The sequence below is a fragment of the Semicossyphus pulcher genome, unplaced genomic scaffold, assembly GCF_022749685.1.
Source record: "Semicossyphus pulcher isolate SPU_LCO1_2020_fin unplaced genomic scaffold, fSemPul1.0.p SCAF_18, whole genome shotgun sequence".
Taxonomy (NCBI): Eukaryota; Metazoa; Chordata; class Actinopteri; order Labriformes; family Labridae; genus Semicossyphus; species Semicossyphus pulcher.
The window spans coordinates 25,500,459-25,525,663 of record NW_027211691.1 but is presented as its reverse complement, the minus strand read 5'-3'; the positions used below and the strand labels follow the sequence as shown (position 1 = coordinate 25,525,663).

Here is a 25,205-nt window from a genome sequence, read left to right as displayed (position 1 = left end):
AAACTCAACGTCATCGATAAAAGAAAACGTTCAAAGCGCGTTTTTGTTAAATAATTAAACGACATTTAAGAAAAGCGAGTAACTTCAGTGGAGAGGAGTGATGGAGTCCACTTAAAGTTGTGGATGAATCAACTTTAAAGTGATATTTTACTTTGAAGCGAGGCTTAAACATGCGGAAAGTTTCGTTCTGAGTGTCGAAGAGGTCAAATCAATTCAGATATTTGTTGCACAAAGTTGTGACAGATACATTAAAGGTGATGATTTAACTGTTTTAATGTGAAGAAAATGTGATTATTTCCTCCTCCATCACGGCTGCAGGCTCGTTACCGGGAAGACAGGCGCAGAAGTAATCCAGTAACGTGCATCTGAGTGTGCGTAAAGACAGAGATGCTTGGTGGCCACGTCCCCTTGGAGACTGGAGAGACAACACGTGATGAGCTTTACTTATCAGGTTTAGAGGGAGAGAGACACCGAGACACGCTGAGAGAGAGAGGGCAGAGTTTGGAGCCCGGAGAGGAATTAAAACTAAACACAACTAAAATTCAACAACATTTTCCTCTCGACGACTTCTGTCCTCGAGTTATTCTTTTTTTTCCTCCGGGAGAGGAGAGAGGAAGAGAAGCAGAAGAGGAGGAGGAGGTGGAGGAGGGAGGGGAGGAGGAGGAGGAGGAGAAGCCGGAGTAAAGTTTGTCCAAGTTTGCACATCCCTTCGGAAACGCCATTTTGATTCCTCTCCTCTCCGGAGCAAGTTTGCAGCCTCTCTCTCCCTTCTTTTTTTTTTCTTCATCCCCTTTTTCATCCACCATCCCCGCCGTTCATCATCATCATCATCGCCCCCACCACCACCACCATCATCATCCTCGCCACGATGTCTCGGCGCAAGCAGCCCAACCCCAACAAAGTCAAGCGTAAGTCTGCGTTTTTCCTCCTCCATCGCTGTATTTTGGTGCTTTTCTGGCTGTGTGTGCGCTGTGTGGTCGATGTTTGACATGTTTGTCGGTTTTGGGGCAAAGTTCTGACTTGTTGAAGCTGTTTTGATAAAGTTTAAGCTGAGATGTGGAGACGGCGAGGGAGGGATAATAGTTTTTTCTCTCCTCTCCGTGTTGCTTCCTAGTTTGATGCGCATCCAAGCGGTGGAATTCAACCCCAGGTCTCTTCCTCATTCACCCTACTTCAGCTAATTATCACAAACAACTTGTTTTATCGACTTTTGGTGCAACTTTATCCCCCGCGTGCACGTTTGGGGCTGTTATGTGGTGGTTTTGCCCCGCGGGGAGGGTGGCAGGAGGGGGTTCAAAGTCTGCTCGCCGCCGGAGTCGAGCATCCATATCTCGGGTGCACTTTGGTCGGAGCCTCGCTGCTAGTGGCCATGTGTAAAGCTATCAGACACCCGCGACAAGCTAGCAGCAGCTAGCAGGGCCGCTTCCGGTGTTGCTTTAAAAGTAAAACCACCTGTTGATTAGCATAAAGATGGGCAGGGTGAAATATGAACTTAAATTTAAGTTACTCAGTGGTTTATTAACAGAAGGTGATGCTGATGTGGTGGATTGTGTGACGTTATAGGTGCTTTATCCTGCTCTTAACTGATGTAGATTTTACCTGATGGTGTAAGATTTCAGAAATTAGAGCTACACCATTAATTGAAGTATTTAAAGTCACTACTTTGGCAGAATAGGCAAAATATGTGTCAAACAGCACTTCAGTGAGGTGCAGTTGAACTGAAGAGATGCTCTGGCCTACGGATCATGTTAGACGCAAGGAAACCAGTTTGTTTGCAGACCTCGACAAATGTTTTTATCATCATGAAGTTTTGTCAGTAAAAGTAAATATTGTTGTCCCATCAATAATTCCCACTGATCTAGTTGAGTTCTGTGAGATGTTTCTATGATGGTTTCTCATTTCTCTTTATTGTCCTGTCTGAGTGAGTGTTTGAGTGTTTGTTCTGGAATGTCTCTTGGGTACACATTGTCTATTGTTAAAGCCCATTTAGTGGATAAATGATACAAAGTCACCCTAAACAGGATTATATTCCTACTCAGTAATATTAGTAAATGTATTGCTTTATAACAAGCAAACCAAAGTCGACAAGGACCTTAACAACAGTGTTGACTTAGTTTAATAACACTGCTAAAATTGGTAACTGCTCTCTGATGTCAGGTTTTACTTTGAAGGCAGAATCGGTCGTCATCCGGTAGCATTCTAGCTAACAGCAGCTAGCTCGACGCCGCTGCCGTGACCTTGCCCAGACATATTTAGCCAGAAACCGACCCCTGTTCATTAAGAAAGTGCACCGACACGGCAGCGATGCGTCCAGCCCCGCCGAGCCGCTCGGTGTCTCTCACTTTCTGTGGATGTTTGGCGACTTTTCGCCGCGTTTCGGAGACTTTTCTCCCCGTCTCCGGTTACGCGCAGCCCCGCAGCAGCAGCAACAGCAGCAGCATCGACGTGACGCCTGTTGCATCCACCACCTCCTCCTCCTTCCTCCCCCCACCTCCTTAGTCTCTCTTTTCTCTCTTTCGACATCATCCACCGCTTTAACTTCCATTTTAAACGTTAGCTCGTTGCTTATTCATAAACTCGAAGCTGTGTTCGACCTCAAACCGTCGACTTTATCAACTTTTTAGCGGCTAATTTAGCCGTTGGCCTCGTCGTCGGGGTTTTTTTCCGTGTTGGTACACGGCGGAGGATGCTGTTAATTATAAAAATGTACTTTTACTGAGTGAGAGAGACTTTGTTATCAGGTGTGCGGGTGAATGATTGATGGACGGGTTTGGTTTGGCTGTGTGAGAGGATGATGAGTTCTGTGTCTCAGGGTTGAACTGGTTAGATAATGGTTGCTAGGGATTTTCTCTCTCTCTCTCCCTCTCTCTCTCTCTCTCTCTCTCTCTCTCCCTGTGCTCGCCCTATGGCTCTCTACCTTTCTCCACCTCATGCTGTGGAACTTTAACTTTACTTCTAAACACGAAAGTAAACTTCGCTTTTGCACATTTTATACTTTTAGTGTGATGAATATTGAGTTTATAGTAACTTTTTAGTGCACCTTTAGCCCTACAGTCTCCGTATGTAGTGCATTCGGGGCACTTAAATGTGAGCAGTAGCTAATTTTGCATTTCAATAGTATTTATTTACATTTGGGGCCTAATAAAACAATTAAACACAGTGTTTGTTAACAATAACTTCTGTATATGAAAACCCTGCATCACCTACATATATTTGAAAGCAGAGCTAGTAACAACAAATATAACCTACAAGACCTGCTGCGTTTTAAGATGCTAGATGAGAATAAAGACAATTAAAGGGTTCAAGTTTATTTTTAATTTAAATCAAAGAGCATTTAGCTCAAAGGCGGCTCTGGATTGAGCATCAGAAAAGGAGGAGTGAGCTTTCCTAACATTTCCTACTGTCAAGCAATGATGCTAACAGGCAAACACTTTTAAGCTAGCTAATGTTTCTAATGAATATTAGCTAGTTGAACAGAGAAGCTTTGATTTGATTGAAGTATTAAAACAGTAAATTGATGGTGATGCTAAAAGGGCTGAATATTTAATTGAAGTTAGTGGGACCAGTGATGAGAACAGTGTTGGCTAAATTTGGATTATTAAAGATGCTAGCAAAAGCTAAACATGTCGGACACCTCAGATAGATCCAACCATCTCTTGGTAATTGTGACATTAAAGCACTTTACGATAACCTCAACTGCTACTGTGCTACCTACATTTATTTTGTCTAACTGCAACTTTATTTTGACTTTACTCTACCTGCATCCTGGAGTGTTTTGTGTGTTTGTAGCTCTACGTAGAGGTTTATTTCATCATCTTTAACTTCTATAGCACTTAGCATCAACCAGCAGGTATTTAACTTTAACCTTAAAGTACTATGACTCTAGTATCCTTGCTGTATGCATGAAGTAACTTTTGTAGCACCTTTACTGCTTGGTCTTGAGTTTATGGTGTATAGTTAAGTGCATTGTCATCACTTTTAAAGTAATTTTGATGGATTTTGTCCTTCGGTTTGTGTTGTTTTGCAACCTGTTAGAGCATTTTAGATGTTTGAGAAAGAAGTGGAAGCTTTCTTGATGATAAACCATATATTCCTGCAGTCTTTGGTCCTCTCCTCTTCCTGCAATAAGAGGAGGAACAGGAGGAGGTGGAGAAGGAGGAGAGATCCGGATGAGCAGTTAGCATTCCATTACGAAATTCAACACTGAGGCCGAGCTGGGCCCTCGGCGACAGGCGCAGATCTCTCTCTCTCTCTCAATCTCTCACGGATCGGCACTTTTTGCTGAGGGGGAAATTTTAACTCGTCCTTCCACTCCTCGACTCTTCTACTCCTTGTCTCCTGGAGGAGAAGCAGCCCTTTAAAATGGACATGCACAAGAAGGAGAGAGAGGGAGGGTATTAATCAAAACATCAAAGTGGATGATTGATGGATTCCTCCGTTAGCTTAGGTGCTAACAAGGCTTTTCTGTCTTTGTTTGGTAACAGGAGGGATGCGGCATGTGTGTTTCTGTGTGTGTGTGTGTGTGTGTGTAAAAAAAAAAAGTAACTAGTGTTGTGTCAAAGAAGCTTCTTCTTCTTCTTCTTCTTCTTCTTCTTCTTCTTCTGTGGTGTTGGACATTTTAAAATGCTGACGGCTGATGATGTAGCCGATGATGTGTCCCGCTCACACACACACACACACACACACACACACACACACAGATACTCACACACAAAGAGTGTCTTGTGTGATGGGGCATCCTCCATTGTGAGTGCTTTTTGTGGGAACTGAAGCCACACACACACACACACACGCACGCACGCACATACAGCCTGCAGTAACAGTCATGTAAAGGCATGATGCAGCATGACGGAGGAGGGAGGGATGCTTGTTTTTAACTTCTGCACAGGTGATAAAAGGTGGGAAGTTAACAGACTTTATCAGATCTTTTTAATGAGGTCGTTTGATTCTCGTCTTTATTCTTTGAGCTCATATTTTAATGCACTCACATCTTCTGTTATTGAGTTAGCAGCAGTTATTAACATGCCCTGTTAAATACCTGATTCTGATTGGTGGATCACAACATTCCGAGGTCTGCTAATTCTCAATAATATACCGTTGCTATGAAGAACAGACCGTTGCTAGGTATCCAGCGGCGTGGTCCTACTCAGCCCGTCGGGGTCCAACCACCTGCTCGCTGTACATTATCCCTTACATGTAAGTTAAGGACAGTATAGAATTCTGTCTTCTTATGTACAATTACATGAAGTGTGTCCACAACACCATCATTTCAGGATATTTAAATGTTACATTTAGATTTTTATGTGAACAAGAAATCAAAATGGAGCTCAGAGATTGCTTTGAAATATGATTTACTGGGCAAATAAGGAAATTATTTTACTTGCAAATAAGATGTAAAATATAATTAACAGATTAAAGCCAATAAGATAAAATGTAAATCATTTTTAAAAAGTTTAAACCTAAATATATAAAAAGGGTTGTTTGTAGTTTTTACTATTTATTATTTAATATAAAGTTAAAGAAAAATATTTGGTGAATTAAAATCATTGTATCAGTTTTAGTGTAATTAATGTGAGGACAGCGTGTGTGTGCGTGTGTGTGCATGTGTGTGTGTGCGTGTGTGTCCAGTATGAATGAATGAGTGGGTTAATGGGGGTTTCAGTGGGACGTTTGTGTCCACAGGGACTGAAGAGAAGCAGCTAATTAAAAGCTCTCATCCTCCCTGTGAGACTGTTGTTGTCTACACATTAACCTCCATTTATCACACACACACACACACACACACACACACCCTCTCTATTGATTCCCACCGTTTCAGTCACATGACGAGCTCTAATAGTCGAGTGGTTAACAGACGACTTCAGACAATACCTGACGATGAACGACCCTCTTTACTGCTGTGAGCTTTAAAGGGGTTTTTAACCCTTTATGTGCCGGTGCATACATTGTTATATTTACTTGTTGTGATGTCATTTCCTGGACTATTTTCAAAATATTCATATCCCTAGGATCAGTACAGCCTAAGCTAAACGTTTATGTCAAAAAGCACAATTACTGATGGAAGTAGTGAAGTTGTGTTATAAGCAAAGATTTTATTCTTTGTCCGGATTTTAAAAAATCCGACTTTTCTCTCTTGTCTGAATTTTGCGGCTCTGTGGGATCTTTGTTTCTGTCCGGTTCCTCCCCTCTTGTTCTCTTTGACATCATGTGACTTCTTCTAAATAAACCTGAAGTCAGCGATGCTGCAGCCGTGCGACTGTTCACACCAGGCAGTCTGCAGAATAACTGAGGAGGAGCTCGTGTGGATGATTAGAAAGTGAACAGGTTGCTGCTCACACTTTCTTGGCCGGGTCTTGTGGTTTTGTCAGAGCCAATCAGAGTCCTCGCTGGATTACCTCACCGCGACATGTCGGCCTGTTTGAGCTCTGATGGAGGCTGCTGAGGAGTTTCAGGGCGACATCAGAGGGGCTGATGTTTCCTCCTCTCTCCTTTCTCTCCTCCTCTCCCTCTCTCTGTACCAGCCTCTAATTATAGACCCGCCTATTTTAGATAAGATTATGTTCCATCCCCCGACCGGCCAGGAGGAGGAGGAGGGGTTAACATGCAGTTCAGAAAGGTGTGGAGAGGAGGAGGAGACGGGTTGAAAGAGGGAGTTTGGTGTAAAAGCTGTGTTCAGAAACACAACCTGTGATCTGTTAATGTTCCATCACTTTGCGTGTCGGCATCTTGTTTGAAGGAAAAGTTACGAGGAGATGAGATGATTTCAGATGATCAATATTATAAACGTCTGCATCTATATTTACAGTAGAATAAATGAGCTCAACATGGAGCATTTAAATGTGATGCTTCTTAATGCTTTTGGTTTTTGAAGCATGGAAACGTGACTTTTATTTTGCATCACAGCTTGACTTCAGCATTTAAACATAACTTTTAACATTAAAATGTAACTTTTTTATAACGTAACTTTTTGCGTTCCTGAAAGATTTTTTAAAGCTGACTTTTGTAAGCACTAAAACTTGACTGTAAAAGCTCTGAATGGAGAATGTTATGCATTAAATATGACTTTTTGAAGGTGGACGTTTTTGGCAGTTAGCCTAGCGTTTGGATGCACATTAATGAGACTTTATAAGTACAGAAACTTTAACCTTGAAACGTGCAAAAGAATAAAACATGACTTCAACTTTTTTGTGGTCTTATGCGACAGTAAACTTTTCTTTGGGAGTTTTCAAACTGAATTAGTCATTTTTTACATTTATTTCTAACACTTCATAGATTGAATAACTCCAGAAATAATGACGAGTCTTTAATGGAAGCACTGGCAACAGCAGTCGTTCTTCAGTCGGACGTATCGAAGGTGTGAAACATCAGCGAGTCATCGGGGCGGTTGTTCCTGATCAGGGCGGGGGATGTCTGTGACAGTGAGGATGTAGACGGAGAGGTGTGGAGGAGGAGGAGGATGAAGGGTGGGGGAGGGGTGGCAGTCAAACTGTTACACCTAAGGCTGGACCAAATGGCTCATCATCATCTTCCCATCCCCCCCCCTCGTATTCAGAGAGAGACCTGAGGAGCCAGGGTGATCTGATAACCCAGTAAAAGAGCTGCTACTTCAATATTGTCTTCAATTCAAGAGCCGTATTTGACTTCTTTAGTTTTTTCTCACTGTACTATATATACTCAGGATCGGTTAGAAAGAAGCTTTCAGGCCTCACTTGAGTCATAGTTAGAAGTTGAGGATTAATTAGGGAGAGAAAGTCTTAAATGTTCTTTACAGTAAACTTCTGATGAGTTTTTTCTGAGGAGGTGAAGTGTTGAAAATGTTCCTGGTTGTTGCAGAATGAAGTGAGTCAGTGTTTTAGATGATTTCTTCAGGTGTTCGCTGAGACTGAGGATGTTCAGGTGAGTCACAGGTGGACATAGCTTCACATCCGGCAGCTGTTTGTGGCTGATAATGAAAGTCAGACATTTGCTGGATCGATTATGATGTTTTTAGTGTTTTTATTTTTGTCAGACTGAAGATTTACAGACGTTTTTTGGTGTTTGTGTTAAAAATCTGAACAAAGAGAAACTTAAGAGAGTTTTCAACAACATTTTAAACAGTTACAGCCTGTAAGGTGATGGATTCTGTCGTGGGAGTTCAGCCGTGAACACAGAGTCCTCAGAGAGACAGACGAGGATGAGAGTAATTTGAGACGAGGGATGAATAGCGCTAAAGTAGGACACACACACACACACACACACACACACACACACACACACACAGACCACCAGTGTCTTTATATAGCAGTGGATACGCTAAAGTTAGAGTGAGTAAATATTACAATCTTCTAAATTCACATCGCTGCGGTCAGCTGGAATATAAAGGAGACTGTTTGTCTCCATTTGTAATCAATTTAACCCTTAACAGAAAACAAGGAAACCTTTAAACCGGAATACTTTCTGATTTTCGAACACTTCTGTGACCGTAAACTTAATGATGATCAATAAGTAAATAAATAAAAATAATCAATAATAAAAACTGTCTTCAGTTGCAGAGTTAATGAGTTAATTTTGTAGCCAAATAAATAAATAAAAGTACACATGATGAAAATAATCTCTGTATGCTTTAACAGCCAGAATCAGCAGAAACTGTGTTTCATTTGTAGTTCTCTTCTTCTCCGGCCTTGTCCTGACTTGTGAGTTTGTGCATTTTTATAGCGCTGCCTGTTTGGAGCGATACGATTTTTCGGGGGATTGTAATGCTTTCAATTATTGGGATTTATTTTCTACAAGAAACAAGGTACATTTCTTACCACACATGCTAATATTCACAGATAACTTTACAAGTGTAAGTGCGTTGAGCATCTTTTCTGCACCAGGTTCAAACTCTTCCCTCGACATGCTGACTGACTTTTTCCTCAAATGTCGACTGTAGTGTTTTTGGTTTTTTTCTGAGTTGTTGAAATTTTCCTGGAAGTTCAGCAACAGAGGATGAACAACATCTCTGACACTTACGTAACTCTGTCTCTCTGATAATAAAGGTTTCACATGGACCAGCGACACACTGAGAGAGAGAGAAGCTATTGTTTCTGCACTTCCTCCATCTCCTCCTCCTGATGAGAGGCTGCTTCACTTCCTGTTAGCCCCCACCACCACCACCTCCTCCATCCCCTCCTTCATCTCCTCTTCCTCCTTCTTTCTCTGAAAAGTTATCACTCACTGGCAAAGATGAGAATATCAATACCACTCTCAAGCTAAAACCAGCAGCTGGTTAGCTTAGCTTAGCATTAAGGCTGGACACGAGGGGAAAGAGCTAGCCTGGCTCTCAAACAAGATGAAACAGGTTAATAAATTATCTTAAGTGGTGGTGGGAGTTGGATTTTGTGAAATTTGGTCAACGCTAACTTGCCAAGCTAGCACTGTCCCTGCTAGCTTGGCAAGTTAGGCGCATTTCAGGTTAACAAACAAATTAATTAACTTTTGATTAACAAGATGTTTGATAGTTTTAATAAATATATGAAGACTTAATAATGTGCTTCAATCATAAATCACCTTCTTTCAGTACAAATATTGAAGCTAGCAAGTGAAGCTAGCTAGCTACTGAAGATTATTCTAGATGTTAGCTTATAAGCTGTTTCCAGGCTTTTCAGGCTGCTAAGATGAAATTGCACTACAAAAAAAGTTTTTTAATTATAGACTCATTTCGAACCTGTTATTTTTGGGAGATGTAAACAGAAAGTACAATGTTGTGCAATTGAGTAATAAGTTAGCGCCGGGCTACAGCTTGAGCCCTGTTTCTTTTGGCCCATACTTGTTAACATTTATTTGAACTGGAACCATTAAAAATATGCCGAATTATCTGTTAGCAGTTCCTGGTTGCAGCTGACCCAAAGATGTACAGAACACGCTCACTGGATAACCTTTATATTGAAGAAAACTTAAAAACGTGACAATTCTCAGGCAAGTTCTACAGAAAGAGTCTCTGTGTTATGTGGCTTTTAAGCAGTTTTACAGATGTTTACTGGCAATGGACATTGGAGATAATGACACCCTCAGAAAGTTTGCTTGCTAAAGATTCATCAGGCTTCGTGTCTAACGTTCCCCAAGAAGATTTGTCTTTAAGCGCAGGATGTCCTTTAGAGCTACATCAACAACTCTTTGTAGATTTTGGTAGTTTTGAACTTTATCTTTGACCAGGTTAAAGGATTATAATCCTCAGATATCCTAAGTTATTAGAGAAACACGCTAAGGTTAATGTGCAAGCTTCAGTTTCGGCCTCCTTCCCGGGCATCCTGTGTTGGGCATCCTGTGTTGCCAAACGCATAGAGAAAACACAGACTTCTGACATGAGACTGCTGTTTGGAGTGTTTGTATTGATTTTTCATCACCAACTGAGTTTGTTTTGTTTAGAAGGACTTCTGTGTGTAATTCGGCCTCTGTTAACCTTGTTAACGATGAACACTGAATGTATCCTTACCTAGAAACATGCTGAGCTAATTCTAGCCTCTCCTGATGTCTTCTATCCACCAAAACGCATCTAAAAACACACTTTTTTTAACATGAAACTACTTTATCGAGTGTTTCTCGTAGTTTTAATCACAGGGTGTTTGTGTTTCAGTGAAAAGGAGACCTCTACGAATAATTCGGCTAACATTTAAAGCATTATTTGTACTGGTGAAACAAACAACACCAGAAAGTGTCCACTAAAATGTGGAACTGTTCCTTTAATATACAACCAGCAGCAGGTTGGTCTTTAACACATTAAATCATAAACGAACTCCAAGATAAGCTTCTGGTAGCATCCTCCTCCTCCTCCTCCCCATGTCACCTTTCATCTCCTCAGCTCCTCCCCCTCTAAGATGCCCTCTCTTTCCTCCCCCACCTCCTCCTCCTCCCTCCATCCGCTGTGACATTCTTTCACAGCCGAGCCGCTCGGACTTTGGACTCGCTGTAAATACGGCTTTATTTGCTGCAGGCTGCAAACAGGGTGAAGGTGGCCCTGAGTATCAGACACACAGACACACAAACACACACAGACACACACACTCCCATGCGGTGGTAGTTAGCTCCACAAGCTGCTTATCAGCAAGACAGTCTCACCACACCCACCCTCTCACACACACACACACACACACACACACACACACACACACACACTCAGAGCTGCTGGCATCCCATACAACAGGTCTGGCCTACATATGACTGTGAAACATTTCTCCTTCATTCCTCCTCCTTCTTTCCTCTTCTTTTTCTTCTCCCTCCTCTTCTTCTCCTCCCTCCTGCCTTTTTCTTCTTCTTCTCCTCCTTCTCCTCCTTCATCACCCTCTTCATCAGCCCAAACAGGCTTTGAGGAGTTTTGATAAAGCAAGAAAAAAAAGATGATCTCCTAACATTTTCATGCAGTTCAACCATGATTACTTCCTGCTGGTTTTTCAAAATAAAACACACAACAGGCACAAACTGTACTCATGTAGTTTCCATGCAGTGGAACACTCAGAAAAACACTTTCAGCCTGTGTTTCCAAAGTCTGAGCTCTGTAAACTTTTGCTGCACAAAACCAGGAAGCACTTCCTGTTTGATCTCTTCAACATAAAAGTCTGGATGAATGTTGTATCAGTCAGTGGAAAAGTTATTGATGAGTCAGTCTCCACTCAAGGTTTACTTTCTGGCTTGTTCTGGAGCTTTTGAGCCTAAAACGTGGTCATCATCAGCGAGGGAATATTGTCGTTGTACCTCCTAAAAAGTTCTTCCTTGCGGGGCAGTACTTTCCAAAAGTACGGGAAATTTAGGAGAGGGGCTTGTAAGGCTGAACATTTCTGATTGGACGATGACTGGTAGCATGAAATAAGCTTTTTTGAGTCATCTTTGGACATACTTGGTCAGTCTTGGTAGTTCCATGTGGACCGCTCTGTAAGCAAGGTGATGGAACCTTTAACGTCCATGAGAAGTTCTGCATTTTGGTGGAAACGTGACAGTACCATCTGGTTGTGTGTTCAGTTAAAGCAGTTCAGTCTCAGGTGTTTGTGGCTCAACAGGTCCTGAGAACATGTTTGGTCCAACCCCTCTACTCTGAGAACAGTGGAACCTTCCTGCTCCCCTCCTGCAGCAGCAGAGTGGTTTATCCCACTCCTCTTAAAGCATGGAGGCTCTGAAGGGACTCTCTCTCTCCCTCTCTGTCTGTGTCTTGCTCGCTCGCCCTCCTCCTCCCCCACTCGGCTTTCCTGCTGACTAAACAGTTTGTCAGCTGGCTGCTGCCGAAGACTGGAGAGCAAACGAGCGCGCGCGAGAGAGAGAGGGGGAGTGAGCATGCAAATAGCAGTGCACTTTATGACACTTAAGTCAACAAAGGTAGATCTAGTTTTAACCACAATCACAGCACAGATTCACCACATTTTGTGTGTTTTGGTGATGAAAACTCCACTTCCGGTTGACTGAGTCTATTTTCATAATCAGACAGTTTGCATTTTGCTACTTTTAGTTCAGTAGATTTACAACAATATTGCTAATAATCTATAAGTGAATTTTTGCATTTTAAGCCATTTTTTGTGATAATAAAGTGTAAATCTTTGTGGTTAAGACTGTCGATAAACAGAACAACATTTTAAATATGTCAACTTTATAAGAACGGTCACTTTCTGTCTGTTTTGGTCTATTTTTACTGGATTGTTATGGTTGCATAGAGAGACAGGGGTTAGCATCTTTATTAGCAACCTTATTAGCATCTTCAGCCTCCCTCAAAACAGGTGCATCCATCCAGCCAATTGTGAATATGAAAAAACATGCGTGTTTTTTGGTGGTTTTCAGCGATTATTGTGAAGTATTTAGTATTTTTAAGTTATAATATTTGTTTAAACATGTTGCTGTAGTTGTTTAAAAGCTAATTTGTGTGTGTGTGTGTGTGTGTGTGTATGTGTGTGTGTGTGTGTTGTGAGTTCAGTGATTAAGTAGCCTGACGGAGCAGCAACAGCAGCATGTGAATGGAGCAAACAGACCCAGCCTGCATAATCCCCATTAATCTGACTGTTAGTAGGGCTGTAATCTGAGACACACACACACACACGCACGCGCGCACACACACACACACACACACACACACACACACACACACACAGCCCCTCCCTCCTCTGAAAAGGTACCATTGTTTGGACACACCCTGTTGCCAGGACCACCACAGCCCCGATACTTACATGTTTACCTGAGTGCGTGCGTGTGTGCATGCGTGCGTGCGTGCGTGCGTGCATGTGACAGGGAGGAGAGGGGATGGGTGGGGTCTGGTTTTAGCACCAGGAGGGGAGGGGGGCGGGAGGAGAGTTTGGAGGACAGTTGCCACTTGTCTCCTTGTTTCCTCTCCCCATCTTGTCTCATCTCCTCTTGTGTCTTCTCCTCTCCTTGTCTCCTTGGCCTCCTCTCCTCCTCAACCTTGTTCATCTCCTTCCCTCTCGCCTCTTTGTTTTTTCTACTCTCCTTGTTTCCTTTTCCTCCCATCCTTGTTTCCTCTTCCCTCTCTGTTTCCTATGCCTCCTCTCAGTGTGTCCTCTCTTCTCCTTAACGTGTTTCCGCTACTTTTCACTCACCTCCTTGTTTCCTCTCCTCTCCTTGTCTCCTCATCTTTCCTCAATTTCTTTCCTCTCCTTTCCCCTCCTTTCCCCTCATTTTCTTGTTTCCTTGCCTTCCTAGTGACCTCTTCTTGTTTCCTCTCCTCTCCTTGTCTCCTCTTCTTTCTTCAATTTCTTTCCTCTCCTTTCCCCTTATTTTCTTGTTTCCTTTCCTTCCTAGTGGCCTCTTCTTGATTCCTCTCCTCTCCTGTATTCTTTCCCTCCTTTCCTAGTTTCCTCTCCTCAACTTTCCTAGTTCACTCCTCTCTCTTTTTTCCTTTGCCTCTTCTTCTTGCCTCCTCTCCTCCTCCCTTCCTCCCTTACGGTATGAAAACAGTTTTGATACTCGGCCGTAAACAGAATATTTAAAAGATCCACCTGATGCTGTTTTCTGATGTTGCATTCTTATACGTCATGTGACCTCCTTCGTCTGTCCTCTTCCTCTTCATCATCACTTCTCTATCTCTCTGCTGGCGGAGTCACACTTCCCTTCTGTGTCACAGTTTCAGGATAACACTGCCATATGACCTTTGACCTCTTACACGTTCCTGTATTGTAATATTGGTGATAAAGAAAGTGAAACAAAACGTCTTTTAAGACTTGATATCAACTAGAATTACCGCCACTTCCTCTGTTGATGCTCCTGTTTTTAATCTTTTAATTTCCTATATAAATTATATACGTTTAATGTTTAATGTTGCGGTTATCCTAGACACAGTAATTGGGATGTATCTGAGAAATAGGCTTAAAAATGGCACTAAAATGTGCTGGAATCATTTTATCTTACATTTAGTTATAAACATTTATATATTTAAAGCATCACAGACAGGAAGCACATTTGTTTTGTTGGACATTCTTTTAATTTAAAAACAAAAACATGTTTTATAAGTCATAATATGTAAAATAAGGTCGTTATGAATCATAAAGTTTCTGCATAAAGAATAGACAAGTTAAATTGCTACGACATCCTGTATCGTTCAATCCTTAGAGCAGAGGCTTTTATTCTGAAATCCCAAGTGAGTACAGTGTGTGTGTGTGTGTGTGTGTGTGTGTGTCTACTCCCAGACATGCTGTTGACTAATTATCATTCTCATTGTGTTGAGTGTCAGTGATGACACACACACACACACACACACACACACACACACACACACACACACGGACAGAAGGTTGTTACACCATTGTAGGATTTAAGGGATTACACTTGCAGACACACACACACACACTTTTGTTGCATGTAAAGACGCAGTTTTTCGATGACGAGGTGTGTGTTTGTGTGTATGATGGACACACACACACACACACACACACACACACTAATCACAGGTTCTGTAAATGTTCCCTGCCCTTACACACACACACACACGCAGCAGCAGCATCACGATGACACACACACACACACACACACACCCGTACGAGATGCTGTGAAGCATGGTGACATCATCTCCCCACATCTCACACACGTAACATCACCACACACACATTTTTGTTCTAAACTTTGTTGAAAAACACACCGTTAAAATGAGTCTCGTGTTTATTGACCTCCTCGGACGAGGGAGAGGTGATCGAGGTCATACATGACAAATAGCCCAAAAGTATAAAGATAAAACGAGGAGAAGCAACAAGTCAAACATGTTTGTCATTTTCTGTCAGTAGTTTCAGTGTTCTGTAGAAAGCTGAAGTATGAGCATCCGTACTTAACAATGACTAATTCTGGCCTACATAGGGCCCTGCAGGGAGTGTCTACGTGCATCTGGAGGACAGAATGATGAACGTGTCAGGAGACAGGAAGTGCTTTTATTTTGTTATATTAAAGAGTGTTTGTTCAGTGTGTGAAGGTTCAGAGCGTCTCTGTCCTCAGTGTGCAGACAAAACGTCCAAACACAGCGAGATACTGGAGGACATGACGACTACATTCATCTCAGCTGATCACACGCCGACTCTTCATCACTTTATCTGTGTGTGTTGATGTCGTTCTTCTTCTTTGGTGTTTTATCTTTGTCCTCGTCTTTATTAAGTAATTATTACTTAAAGACATTTATGACAAAAGAAAAACAATAACCCTAACCCTAACAAAAAAATAGTCACATTTTTGTCTAAAATAACTGAGTGTAAAAAATGCTAATTAATTTCCTGTCGATCAATGAATTCCTTAATTGATTAATTAATGCAGCTCTTAACAGGATTTCATTAAAAACCTAACTGTTGTAAGCACTGGTTGGTGTGTCTGTCTGTGTGTGTGTGTGTGTGTGTGTGTGTGTGTGTGTGTGTGCGTGTGTTTGGTGGGTGTGGTCTCAGGTGTGTGTATTGGGGGGTTTGCAGCAGTAGGTGTGCCCACCAAACCCCATTCAACTTTTAGTCAAAAATACAATAAACCCTCCCATGGGAAAGTGCTGGGGTGGGACACACACACGCACACACACACACACACCTATGCATAAACACACAAAGGTGTGTGTGTGTGTGTGTGTGTGTGTGTGTGTGTGTGTGTGTGTGTGTCGCCCCGGAGGCAGAGACACAAAGAGGCTCTGAGTCTTTTCACTCAACTGAAACCTGGTCCTCCTCAGCACCACGCCCTGCACACACACACACACACACACACAGACACACACACACACACACACACACACACAGGACGGAGACAGGTTTTTTTCTTTCTTCTTTGTGGCATCTTCTTTCTCCTTCTTTTCTCTGTCTTCTTCCTCTCCTCCTCTACCTCCTCTTTCCTCTTCCTCTTCCTTCTCCTCCTTTTTCTCTTTCTCCTCCTCCTCCTCCTACCCTTTCTCCTTTACTCCTTACCTTCTTCTTTAGAGGTCTAGTTTTCCTTATTCCCCTTGTTGTCCTTCTTCTCTCTTTTTCTTGTCCTCAATCTCAACTCCTCCTCCTGTCTCCTATTCTTTCTCCTCCTTCTCCTTCTCCTTCTCTCTCTTCTCCTCCTCATTTCCTTGCTTTTTCTCCTTTGCATCCTTCTGTCTCCCTTTTTCTTCCCGTTTCTTCTATAAAACCCCTCGTCTTTCTCCTCTTCATCTTTCTCCTCAATTCTCTCTTCCTACTCCTCCTGTCTCCTTTTCTTTCTCCTCTCTCTCATCTTTCTCTGTTTCCATCTGTTTTCTTCTCCTCCAATTCGTCTTCCTCCTCCTCCTCTTCTCCCTACAGTTTGTCGTTGAGGAGGTGCAGTCTCTCATGGCTTTAACCAGCTGGACTTTGGCCTCTTATGAAACTTTAATGTTGTGGATCCAGTCAGTACAGATTTAAGGCGTTCAGAGCACCAGGGGATTCTGGGTAATGTAGTTCTTAGAGTAACTGTCCCTCCATTGTTGCTGATAAAAACAGGTACTGTCCCTTTAAGACAATACATTTAACTCTACAGTTCTGCAGTTTCCTCATTTTCATCCTAATGGGAGCCCTATCAACCTTTCAAAATAAAAGCTCCCAGAAGCCTGAAAGCAAATAATTGTGAGGCTCAAACTTACATCCTCATCACCTCTAAAGGGAAGGAGAGATGGTGGAGAGAGGGAGGCTGAAACAGAAGAATGGATCTCGCTCACTGCAGAGCCCCCTGCTGCTTCCTGCTTCCTCTCCAGACAGGAAGTGAAGGGGATACAACGGTGTTGTTTCAGCATCTCTGCGGCGCAGATAAGCACAGACAGGCCCGGTGATGGAGGATAAAAGAGATCAGTGGCGCCTTAAGAGTTGGACTTTGTCAGAGTTTATCCCTGTGTGTGTGTGTGTGTGTGTGTGTGTGTGTGTGTGTGTGTGTGTCATCTGTAACACATTAACTGCTCTATCTTGAGCAGCACTTTGCTCTCTGTGTGTAAAAGATGCTGTAAAAAAGTTTTCTGGCGGGAGGGAAACTCATCAGACGCCATTTTGTGTTTGCATCAAGAACACACAGTTAGTTTCTGTGTGTGTGTGTGTGTGTGTGTGTGTGTGTGTGTGTGTGTGTGTGTGTGTGTGTGAGGCCTTGAGGGGGATTCAAAAAGTCAACCTTCCTAAAGAGAGAAAGGAAAGGAGGGATACAGGACAAGGAAAGAGGACAGAAGTACAGGAGATAAAGGGATGGGGAGAGGGAGGAAGGAAAGGGAAGATACAAGGCAAGAAGAAAGGAAGAAGGGAAGTTCAAGTTAAAGGGAAGAGGGAGGGAGGAAAGGAAATTAACTGTAAAAAGAGAGAGGAAAGAAAGGAGAGGAAGGGAAGTGAGGAAAGGAGACGAAGGGAAGGGGCAGAGAAAGGGAAGAACTAATGGAGGAAGGAAATTAAATAGAGAAGGAAAGGAGACAAAGCAGAAGAGAGAGGGGGAAATTAAAAGAGAGAAGGAGAGAGGGATGAAGGAAAGGAAATAAAAGAGTGAGGAAGAAAAAGAGCCAAAGCAAGGGAGTGACTGAAGAAAGGGAATAAGACCAAGGGAAGGAAAGGAGACAAGAAAGGGAGAGAGAGTTGAAAGAAGGAGAGGAAATAAGTGTGGGAGAGAGGAGATGGAAGGAAAGGAGACAGCAATAGGACATGGAGAGGAGAAAAGGAAAGGAGACAAGAGAGGGAGAAAGAGGAGTTAAGTAAAGGAGACAAGAGAGGGAGAAAGAGGAGTTAAGTGAAGGAGAAAGAGGAGGAAAGGAAAGTAGACAAGAAAGGGAGAGAGAGAGAGAGGAAGGAAGGAAGAAGAGGAGACCAGAGAGGAGGGGAAAAAGGAGACAAGAAATGAAGACAAGGGAAGGAAAGGAGACAAAGATAGGGATAGAGGAAGCAATGAAGGAGACAAGGGGGGGAGAGAGGGAGTAAGTAAAGGAGGCTGAAATGAAGTAAAGTTTTGTGATGTCAGGTGAAGTTAAACTGGTCTAAACTGGAAAAAGTTGGTCTCCCCGGCAACAACAGCTGTTTAAATTGCTAACACACACGCACACGCACACGCACACACACACACACACACACACACACACACACACACACGCACGCAGCTGTCCGATGAGGGATGGGAGGGTTACAGGCAGCGAGGGCTCTGATTGGCCGAATGTTTGGCCTTGTACTTCGGTCTGTCTCAGAGAGCGAGAGAGAGAGAGAAAGAGAAGGAGAGAGGGAATAGGATAGAAACTAAAAACTAAAGGAAGAACAAGGAGGAGAGGAAGGAGAAAAGAAAGGAGCAGGAGTAGCAAGAAGGAACTTAAAAAAAGGAGTGATGAAGGAGTTTAGGAGAGGAAAGAGGATGGAGGAAAGAAGGAAAAGTTATTAAAGGAGTGATGGAGAAGAGGGAGGAGAGAGAGAACATGTTCGGTCTGTGTGTGTGTGTGTGTGTGTGTGTGTGTGTGTGTGTGTGTCCACATGAAGGCTGTTTTCTTCTGACACACAAAGACGGCCATTATGGTGAAACGAGGGGGAGTTTCTCTCTCTCTCCATCTTTCTCTCACTTTGTGTTTCATATTTTTGATCTCTCCCCGTGCTCATCTCATGTTGACAGATTTTAGGAAGTGCTCCTTGTATGAGACGTGCCTCATGTAATGTCACTTGAGTCAGTGTCAGTTGCAGCTAAGCAGAACAAGTTGGAGTGAAATGACCTCAGTAGGCCGCTTCTTATCATCAGGCTACGTTAGGCGCTACTAGATGTCTAGCAGAACTTCTGGCAGTTGAGTTGCATTGTGGGTAATGTAGGCGCAAGGTTTTGACAAGGATAAGGAAATATCTGTTTCTGCGTCACAGATTCTGATCTTTTGGCCTCTCTCCTAAACTTTAAAGCTGTTTCTTCTTCTATCCCTACGGCACTTTCTCTCCATCTTTTTTCTCTTTCTTGTCTTTTTTTCTCCATCCTTCTCTCCTCTCACATAGGTTCAACCTCTTTTTCCTCCTTTTTTCTTTCCTCTCTCTTCGCTCCATTTTTCCCTTTGACTTGTCCTTCCAGTAAATCCTCTCTCTGCCTCTCTCTGCCTCTCTCTCTCTCTCTCTCTCTCTCTCTCTCTCTCTCTCTCTCTCTCTGTGTGTGTGTGAAGAGATAAACAGTGATTCTCTCTTTATTTATTGATTCAACACACTGTTAATGTGTGTCAGATTTTTATCTTGTCATTGATTTAAAGTGAAAACACACTTTGGCCATTAAGTCTCACAACAGTTTAGTGTGTGTGTGTGTGTGTGTGTGTGTGTGTGTGTGTGTGTGTGTGTGTGTGTGTGTGTGTCGCCTTGAGGCCCCACAGCATGCTCCTACACGCCAAAGCCGGTTTGAGCTTTGGACTCATTCAACGCACACACACACACACACATACACACATACACACACACACACAGTCGTCCTGTATTTCAGGTGATGAAAGAGCTGTGAGGGTTTATTTTGCATACAGAGAGAGATGGAGCGAAAGAAAGGAGGAGGAGGAGGGACAGGAGGAGTCACACCCAGCTTCTATTGTTGTTGTAACTCCAGCAGGAGGAGGAGGAGGAGGAGGAGGAGGAGGAGGAGGAGGAGGAGGAGGAGGTTTTCTCTCACTGTTCAAACATTATTAACAGATGAACATTTCTCACATTATTGCATCGTCTCGTGCAGAGTTCCCACCCTTCTTTACAAATTTAAAACATGCGTCCTGTTGTCGCAGTGATGCAGCCGAGGATTAGAGACGTTATTGATTAGTATTTTACTCTTTAAAGTAGCAACAAGCAGCAACAGATGCAGACATTTGCAGCCAAAAGACACCGACATCATGGCAGCCATTGACTTGTTTGAAGGCAGCTGCATAAACAATTAGTTAAATGATTTATTAAGAGTAACGTAAATGGTAAATGGACTGTACTTATACAGCGACTTTCTAGTCTTCCGACCACTCAAAGCTGCTTTGACACTACATGTCAACCTACGACGGATGAATCTACCACTGAGCCACAGACACAGGATGAACTTTAAAATGCTTGTTTTTTGAATGGAGTTTGGTTGGACTTTACTGATGTAAAGTCAGTACAGAACTGACGCATCTCTGCAGAGAACTCTGTCTGAAGGATAACAGCAGCCTGTTGAAGCAGAGGACACACTGTGTAATGGATGTGGCCAGCTGTGTGTGTGTGTGTGTGCGTGTGTGTGTGTGTGTCCCTCCCACTTCTTCTCTCCCAACACACACCACTTTCTGTCAGCCTGCAAATATGTGGACTCACATTTACACACATGCACACACTCCCAATTGTGTTAGCTGATATTCAGACTTTGTGTGTGTGTGTGTGTGTGTGTGTGTGTGTGCGCGCCAGCTGCAGTGTGTGTGTGGATTTATGGAGTATGTGAGCTGTGCAAGGATGAATGTGTCGCTTGTTGAGCAGAGAGAGACAACTGCTGGAGGATGATGGAGGGAGGAGGAGGAGGAGGAGGAGAGTGTGACTCCTGCAGAGGGATGGAGAAGTGATGGAGGGATGAGGAGTTTTTGTGTAATGGAGGAAGAACAACAACGTACATGTAGACGGCCTAAATGCAGCATTACAGGAGGTTTCTTGTATAGTATAGTATTTGTAATTGCGTTGTTGGTCAGTTGTGGAGCTGATTGTGACTTGAATCTGTAACAAAGGATCATATGTTATAAAGTAATCACATGTTTTGTTTGTACATCGAGGAAAAATAAAGTATTAATAATATAACAATATAGTATTTCCTGTAAACGTGCATAAATGGAAATACAAGTGGTGTGTGTGTGTGTGTGTGTGTGTGTGTGTGTGTGTGTGTGTGTGTGTGTGTGTGTGTGTGTGTGTGTGTGTGTGTGTGTGTGTGTGTGTGTGTGTGTGTGTGTGTGTGTGTGTGTGTGTGTGTGTGTAGCCAGGATAACATCTGCTCACTGCTGTCCTGGTGAACACACTCTGGTGCAAATGGCAGCAGCACAAGTGTTTGGCAGGAGCTTGTGTGTGTGTGTGTGTGTGTGTGTGTGTGTGTGTGTGTGTTTCAGGTTAGCATCTGGTGTTTGAGGCTGAATGAAGCTTTTAGTGAGTCAGAAACAGAGACGAGGAAACACAAGTGTCTGCTACACACACACACACACACACACACACACACACACACAGTGGTGTAGCACGTCCAGGTTAGCATCTGTTAGCGCGCTCTGAATGAATAGAGGCCTCACAGAGGAGAGAGCAGAGGTCGTTGGCTGTCTCAGACACCTGTTAACGTGTGTGTGTGTGTGTGTGTGTGTGTGTGTGAGACAGCTGCTCCGCACGTTGACAGGGACCCCCTGCTCTGACTTATTGCCCCCCCTACTCTACCACTGTGGCTGTAATTACAGAAGAGGAGGTGGAGGAGGAGGAGGATGGAGGAACAGATAGAAAAGAGGAGGACAGTAAACGAGCTTCATAAAAAGTCAGCTGATGTGAATTTTTGCTGCGTTTTAATTTTCTCGTCTTTGCCATAAACATGTGAGGAATCAGGCCGCGCTCTAAACAGGAAGTAATACTGCTGAGTCGTGACGAGAACAACCAGGAGACGGCTTCTTTGTGACAAACACTGATGCAAAAACATCTTCTCTGCAGGAGCATTCAGGGCTTTAAAATCCCTCCACATTAAGATTTCAGTACATCTGATGGAACAGCTTTTTACTTCTCCGTTTTTAAACTGTTATATATCTAATCCTGCAGTGGAGGAGAGGATGTAAAGTGTTTCAGTGTTTCTGAAGTAAAAAGAGAGCCAGTAAAGACGTAGTTCCAGTTTTTAACACTTAGCATAGCTCCTGGCTTTGCTGTACACTTCTTCTTGCTGAATTGTACATGTATAATACTCGAGCGAGCAGGATTAGCCGTCATTTCGGTCCTCTTTTGTTAGCTTACTTCTTGAACTTTCTCAACTCCCAACTCTTCTGCGTTTGTACGACTTTGTATTTAATTTTATGAGACCTTTTGTTAAGTGAAGTTCTAGTCCTTCTCTACTGTAAACGTTAAACAGGAAAACTACTTAAAGGCCGTTTTAAAACACACATTTTAACTGGATATTTTCAGTTATTTGCTTCGAATGACAATTGAAAACATCTAGAGGCTGAATTTCTTTTATATTTTAAAGTGTCCATGAGAACGTTTTTGTTGTAGTCCGCCATCTTGGTTTTGTGTTTTTTTTCTTGCTCTGCTTGTTCTTCACAATACGATCGTCTGTTAGGCAGTGTGACCCTGGCCTTAGTGGTATAAACTCTGTTAAAGACGTAGCCACTGTGACGTCACCCACTCGTTTTGGCTAAAGTTTTGGCATTTTGGTCGCTGCCATGTTGGTTTTCTGGAGACAGAAACGACCATATTTGGACATTAAAGGGCAGAGCTAGAGAGGGGGGAAATGGTGCTGTCTAACTGTATAATCAGGACATTTTGAGTGTTTTCTGTGCATGTTTCTCAGACTAGTCTCAGTCAGTAGTCATCACAGTGTTTCTCTCTCTCCCCTCTCACACACTGCAATATGTTTTGGAATTGAATTGAATTTAAAGTAAAGTGAGTTTGCTTTGAGTTATTTTACACTTTTCAGGGGAGCATGAGGATGTTTGTAGGTCATTGTAGGCGCTTTAGTTTTCTAAGCTTCCTGTAACATTAATAAAGTCACCATGAAACATCTGCAGGCATCATACATGAAGAATATAACTTGGAGGGTCTTATAAGACATGAAGAGGCATCTTAAAGAGCCTGAGAGTCGAGTCTAAGTCTCCTCGATGTCCCTGAACACATGATGAGACTTGAACAGAGTTAACCAATAACTGCGTGTTCTGACTCATCTGTGTGTGTTTGAACAGTCGATAAGGATGCTCACACTCGCCGCGGTTAAAGAACAGAGAGAGAGGAGGTGTTTGTGTCCTCGAGGCAGACTTTGGGCACTCTGCCAGGGCCACAGCCTCAAACAGCCAATCAGCTGCGAGGTGACACGGAGGGTGGCGGGCAGCCGGCCAATCAGAGCAGAGTTTAGTGAGCGCGTGCAGGATGAACGGTGGAGCGGCTCGTCTGGTCGGACTGGATTCTCTCTGTGACAAGACGCTCACTTCTTTCTTCTTCTTTCCTTCTTCTTCTCTCACTTCCTTTTTTGTTACAGTGATCGCTGACTCTGCCCCTCCCTCTCGCTCTCTCCTCTCTCTTGAACCTCGCTCGCCCTGCTCCATCCATGATGTATCAGTGTAGATTGTGAAACATCATAACGAAATGCCCCGTTTCCTGTAACCGACTGTGGTCTCTCCTAAAACTCTCCTCTCCTCTCTGATTTCCTCTCCTCCTCTGAGTCCTCTCTTCCTCTGTGACCTCTCCTCACTTGCATCCGTTGCTTCTATTTCTTGTGTCCTCTCTTTACTTATCTCCTCCACTCCCTTGCCTCCTCTCCTGTCTTGTATTCTGTCCGCCTTTGTTTCCTTTCCTTTTTTTGTATTCCCTCCTCTCTTGTCTTCCCCCTTCTCTTGTATCCTCTCCTTCCTTGTTTCCTTTACTCCCCTGTCTTCTCGTCTATCTGTTTTCCTCTTTTTTCTTGTTTCCTCACTTGTTTCCTAAACTCTAATTTCCTCTCCTCTCTTCTCTTGCATCCTCTCCTCACTTCTCCGCTCTCTTGTCTCCTCCAGGCTCTCTACACTTGTTCTTGCCTGTCAACCAAAACCAGAGCAGCATTCTTCCACACACACACACACACACACACACACACACACACACACACACATTCCTCATCCTGCTTGGCGGGTTATTTTTACCGTCAGTAGTGTTACAGGCGCTCTGATGGCCGCCGGCCTGCTTTCACACTTGGAAGCATCTTTTCATCCACACGCTGCTCTCAGGTTCTGCACCGTCATTCCTCCTGCTCATTCCCAGTTAACCCAGTTACACTGTAACAGACACTAACCAGCACACACTGACACCACTGCTGGTTAATGTTTCATGAACTGTAAATTAGCAGCAAATTGTGTTTTTAAAGAAAGCAGCAGCCGTCTGAAGAAGTTGGAGACTGCATAAGCACACGTTCTGGACCTTAAAGTGTTGATTAGGAGCTTACTTGATCAATAAGCTTAAATCTCGATGTTTGATCAAATGCAATGATGCTTTCTTTTACGATTAGCCTCATTGACCTGCACACTTGATGAATAGCTTTAAAAGTTTGGCCAAAAATGGGAAATAACCCCTGTAGCTAAATGCTAACACCTACACATTGCTAAAGATGCTTTCAACCTTAATTTGTATACTTTGATGCAAGGCTACTTTTATACTGTTTTTGTTGTATATTCCTGTTCAAAGCGACATAAATCCACCGCATTACTTGGAGGAATCAGCATCATGCTTCTTGATGCTGAGAAGAAGATTTAAAAAATGCTATCATGTCTCATTAAAACATGTCTTCGAAGTTGTGACATTGGAAGGTTTAAGTCTAAACCACATTAGCAGCTTTTTCTTATAGCTTGTGTGTTCTTATGCTAAGAAGCTAGGTAAAACATGCTAGCATGGCTACTAAAAATGTTTTGATTAACTTTTTGCTTCGAGGTTGTTTAATTGACACACTTCTCATCACTTTATCACCACACGTGTCCTATATGAAGTGTTGAACCATCGTCAGGACATTAACAGCTCTTTTAATCAGCCATAGCATCTTTTCACAGTCGAAAACCGATTGAAAACATGCTCGCATGAGTCATGAAAAAAGTCATCAAAGTTTTATTATTGACACAGTCCTTATCCGTTTGAAACTGTTAGTGTCTC

General features: G+C 42.9%; 1 protein-coding gene across 1 annotated transcript in view; it reads left to right on the top strand.

Annotated features, from left to right (window-relative positions):
• The first annotated feature begins 668 nt into the window (after positions 1-668).
• rreb1a (ras responsive element binding protein 1a) overlaps positions 669-25,205 on the top strand; it is a 61,797-nt gene continuing 37,260 nt past the window's right edge. The window contains exon 1 of the mRNA XM_069667086.1: positions 669-908. Within this exon, the coding sequence (XP_069523187.1) occupies positions 869-908 (40 nt within the window). The 5' untranslated portion in view covers positions 669-868. The remainder of the gene's footprint in view (positions 909-25,205) is intronic.